Raw genomic sequence first — 5,212 nt, 5'->3', positions numbered from 1 at the left:
ATGTCTCCAAGTCTCAGTTTCCTCATCTTCAAGATAGGATTTGTGAGAGTACACACCTCATGTGATATGAAAAATAATTACAACAATGCATGTGACATACCTAGCACCTTGCTGTACACAGCGTAAAATAAATTACTTGTTTTATTGATATTTTAATTATTCTTTAGAATTGTTTACTTCATCTGGAATCATCCCTTCACAAGCAAAAATGGAGGGAATAATTTACACAGATTGAGGCTCATGTGCATAGTGTCAATTAATTTGGATCTGGTTCTTCCTGGAGCAGAGAAAGAGACTTAAGGTTTTCTTTTCTTTAATCAGCATATCTGGAAAACAGTTAGAATCTTGGAAGCTTAGTAAATGGTTGGAAATTCTAGGTTCAGGATTGGATTTTATATATATTTTTATATATATATATAATTAATTAGAACAGGCTCTTTGTTAGGAAATTGCCATTGAATTTTATTGTGGAGTTGTTTAGTGAAATGAGCACAGAAAGCATAAATTGATCTCATTCAATTATTATGAAAATGAAATTATACCATGAATCACGGTGTGTCTTTCCCATTGAGTGCCTGATATTATCATCAGATAAGAATATAGCTTGCTATTGGTATTGATTTTGAATCAGGAAAAGCTGGATATGAATTTGGCCTCAATGTTTACCAGTGGTGGAAATTTGGCATCATTTTTTTCACCTCTCTAAGCTTCAGTATCTTATCTCTAAAATGAAGAAAATGTCTCAAGGACAACCCACAGGCTGAGAGATAATAGGGAGTCATTGAATATTAGCAATATGTTATAATAGTATAATAATAATAATAATAATCCAATTTTAGAAAGAAAAAATGTAGATGGAAAGATTATAGTTATTAAAAAGTGGAGAATCCTTGGGTTATGACCTGTTTGTCTTAAGAGGCTCTTCAACTAGCACACTCAGGTGCTCAATAAATATATGGAATAAATGAATGAGAATTTATATGAAAGGTTCCAAGATCTTGATTCTTGGGTGATAAATGGAAGTGATAAATGGAAGTCAGTTTCCTAGGTTGATGTTTCCAAAAAGCAGAGGCTGAAAGAAGAACTTTTATGTTGGTAGGTTATTTTGGAAAATGAAATGGAGGCATGAACAGGGAGAGTGAAACAGGGACAGAAACAATGTTAATCCAAACTGTGTTAAGCTGCTTGCAGTTTATCCACTGGCTTCTATCTACAGATGATCTAGGGTCTCCTTAAGGTGTGTTAATTCCTTCATCTTTCCAGATGTGTCTATGCACCAGAAGGATGAAACAGGGTCTTCTAAGTGTCTCAAGCAGCAAGTATCAGGAAAGAAAGTAAAAGAAACACTAGTGAAAGAAGGTGTTGTTGGAGGAATCAGTAAGATCGAGCTGTTGTCAGGCTAAAATTGTTAGCAGGTGGTTCATGTATCAATAACTGGAGAAAAAAGGTAGGTCAAGAGGGTGTGAGACAGAGCACAAAAATGTCCAGTACTTTCAGTGATTACTAATTAAAAATACTATTCTTCTGTAGATTTTCCAGCTCAGAGCAATGTGCTCACATCAGCCCTCAGTAAATGGAGACTCCAAACAATATGACTGAATTCATTCTTTTGGGCATTACAAAGAATCTAGAGCTGCGGAAAATACTCTCTGCTATCTTTCTAATCATGTATGTGTCCACCATTTTGGGAAACCTACTCATTGTGATAACCATGATCACGAGTCAGAGTCTGAGATCACCTATGTATTTTTTCCTTACTTCCTTGTCTCTCATGGATGCTACCTACTCTTCTGTCATTGCCCCCAAGATGATCGTGGACTCCCTTTCTGAGAGCACTACTATCTCCTTTGAAGGGTGCATGGCCCAGCTCTTTGCAGAGCATTTCTTTGGTGGTGTGGGGATCATCCTTCTCATTGTCATGGCCTATGACTGCTATGTGGCCATCTGTAAGCCCCTGCACTACAGAACCATCATGAGACCTCAGGTGTGCTGCCTGTTGCTGGGAGCGGCCTGGGTGGGGGGATTTATCCATGCAGTAATACAGCTTCTCTTCATGTATCAAATACCCTTCTGTGGTCCCAAGGTCATTGATCACTTTATGTGTGATTTGTTTCCATTGCTGAAACTGGCCTGCATGGACACCCACATCCTGGGCCTCTTAGTCATCCTCAACAGTGGGGTGATGTGTGTGACCATCTTCCTTATCCTCATGACTTCCTATGTGGTCATCCTTCACTCCCTGAAGTCTCACAGCTCTGTAGGGCGACATAAAGCTCTCTCCACCTGTGGCTCCCACCTTACAGTGGTCATCTTGTTCTTTGTGCCATGCATTTTCTTGTACATGAGGCCTGTGGCCACTTACCCCATAGACAAGGCAATGGCTGTGTCCTTTACTATTGTTGCACCCATGTTAAATCCCTTGATCTACACCTTGAGGAACACAGAAGTGAAAAATGCCGTGAAGGAACTGTGGATGAAACAAGGGATGCTGGGTTGTCACTAGCTTACATGCTAAGAACAAATCTTTCCTACAAGGACAATGAGGTCTTGCTCTCCCTTATTCATTCCAATCCATTCAGTACACAGCAGACAAGGGTATGTTTTAAGTATGCAAATCAGGTTAAGATACTACAGTCAAGTTGCTGCTTACCTCTCCAGTGCACTTTGTACTTGATCTCTTTTCTCACGAGGCTCTGACTATTCTCTCTCTCTCTCTCTCTCTCTCTTTATAAACTGTCTTTTGAATAATTCAAGCATTTTCCACTTCAAGGCCTTTGTTGTTAATCTGATCGCTGTTAGAATTCTCTTTTCCAGAGATTTTGCTTGGCTGGCTCCATGTCATTTTTTCCATTTTCCGACGGACTTCCACCTCCTTAGTCAAGTCTTTCCTGATGCTTTTCTCTAATCACTCCCCTCAGTTGTTCTCTAGCTCTTCAAGAGGTTATATTCTTAATATCAATGATCACAAACTGTACTTTAAAACCTTATTTGTTGGTTTTTATTTTCTGTTTTCCCCACAAGATTGCAATCCCTGGAAGGGCAGGGACTGTGTTTATTCACTCATGATATGGGTAGACCACTGCCAGTCACCCACTAGGTGCTTAATAAATATTGTTCAATGTATATAAGTCTAAAAGAGACTTTTTTTGATATTTTAAGTTTCATAGGTTGGGTAAGAACTAGGGGAGGATAAATAAATACAAGCACTTTACAAGTTAGAATTTTCCCGGTGTCCCTGCTGTCAAATTTCCTTTTGGAAGCAAGTACAATCTCCGATTAGTAATTTGCTATTTAATATGGAAGCTACCACTTTACCAAAATTTTCCACTTCTTTTTTTCAACCTTTTGAGAAGCAGAATAAGAATCTATCATGCTGGAGTCAAGATACTTCAGAATCTAATGTCTATGTCTTGAAGATATATATTCTTTATGAAAAACAGTAAAACTCTATAGATCTATTTTTTAAACTATGGGAGAATGATTCTTCTTGTTACATTCTGGATTTGGGTTTCTAAATCCAAAGGATATTTATTTTCTCTCAGATCCTTCTTTGGCTGTCACTAGAGAGACGCTAATGCCTTTTTAAACTGCCTGCCTTGACTAGGTAAATGGGAAGCCTAAGGTCACAGCATGATTCAACATTCTGTTGTGGTTTTCTTATTAAAAAATATGATATATATGATGACAATAATGGCAATATTAGTTACAATATTTCAAACAAAAATATTTAAATCAAGATTTTTATTTTTAAATACAAAATGAATATGCGAAATAGATGTCTTGCATTAATTATTACCAACTATTTTTATTAGGTTCATTTATTTACTGAAAAATGTCTGCTGAGTTTTACAAAGTCTCAGATACTCTTCTAGGATCTGAGTATACAGTGATGGATGAGACACTGTGTTTTCCTCTGTCCTGGGGCTTACATTCTAGTGCATGAGATGAACAATATATGCAAATGAAAATAAAGTCATAGAATGATAACGGAATCTCAGAAAATTGTAATGGTGTGTTGCATGTGTCACTGGGTAATTCTACTTGGATGGACATGGGGGCTTTTCTAAGAGGTGACTTCTAAATTAAGATCTGAATGATGAGATAGAACCATACTTAAGCATTACAGTGGGAACAACAATTAAGGCAAAAGAGAAAACCTTGTGCAGAAGCCCTATGGTAGGAACTAATGTAAAGTGAAGAAGGTCAGGGTAATCAGTGCACAGTGGACGACAGAGAAGGTAGTCCAAGTAGAGATGTGTAAGATAAGCAGGGTCCTTATCAGGGAATGCTATTATTTATTAACTCTCAAGTTCAAAAACAGCATGGATGTCAAAATGACTGTTAGTATAACAAAAATCAAATCCTCATGAGCTTATAGATGACACAGCAATTTGGTAGCAAAAATCTTTGTGCAGAGCTTCCATTTAACTTTTGCTATGTCAATAGTAGTAGAACACAATGTTTGCTCCTTGCTTACAACACCTTAAAGTGAAATTTCTGGATTCACTTTACAATTCTTCCCCTTGCCTGATGCCAAAGAAGAAGAAAATGCCTATGACTGTGTAATAACGTTGACCTCTGTAAGAACCTTATAATGATCATTTTCTATTTTAATTACAGAATTAAAGAACTGAAAGGATCATAATCAGATCCCTAAATTTAAATATTTGTAATATTTTTCATAATCTTCCTAGTGTCAAAGTAGGTCTAGAATCTACATCTTCTATTACATAGGAAAGAACTGTTCTGACCTTTCATGCTGAAATCATTACCTGTCAGATTCTGTAAATTCTTTCCTTGTCTATTTTATAGGTCCCTTAAATTAATTCAAAGTAAATAACTTTAATCATTACATATCACTTATCAGCTCAATGCTTTTTCTTTTAACAGTCTGACTTCTGAAACAAATCTTGCTTTTAGTAATTTTAAAATTTTTCTTAATTTAATTATTTTGTTGAGGTCATATTGCCTTATAACATTGTATAATATCAGGTTTATGTTAATATATATGTTTCTGTATAGACTACTTTGTGTTCTCCACCAATAGTCTAGTTTTTATCCATCACTATAGATACGTGCCCCTATCTCCCTTTCACCCTCCCCCATCCCCTTCTCCTCTGGCAATAACTAATCTATTGTCTTTATCCATGTGTTTGTTTATCTTCCACATATGAGTCAAATATTGTGGTGTTTGTCTTTCTCTGTCTGGCTT

At 36.6% G+C, this 5,212-nt stretch overlaps 1 protein-coding gene across 1 annotated transcript; it reads left to right on the top strand.

Moving 5' to 3' along the window:
• Positions 1 to 1,573: 1,573 nt before the first annotated feature.
• On the top strand, positions 1,574 to 2,503 carry LOC139040548 (olfactory receptor 4C6-like). The gene has a single exon (XM_070487307.1). It carries the CDS (start codon positions 1,574 to 1,576, stop codon positions 2,501 to 2,503), a length of 930 nt encoding a protein of 309 aa, XP_070343408.1.
• Positions 2,504 to 5,212: the final 2,709 nt, after the last annotated feature.

This window comes from Equus asinus, chromosome 17 (genome assembly GCF_041296235.1).
Source record: "Equus asinus isolate D_3611 breed Donkey chromosome 17, EquAss-T2T_v2, whole genome shotgun sequence".
NCBI classification, from domain to species: Eukaryota; Metazoa; Chordata; class Mammalia; order Perissodactyla; family Equidae; genus Equus; species Equus asinus.
This window is presented reverse-complemented; position numbering and strand designations above follow the sequence as displayed.

Coding starts and splice junctions, on each gene's coding strand:
- LOC139040548 (XM_070487307.1), top strand. CDS start 1,574: ATGGAGACTCCAAACAATATGACTGAATTCATTCTTTTGGGCATTACA.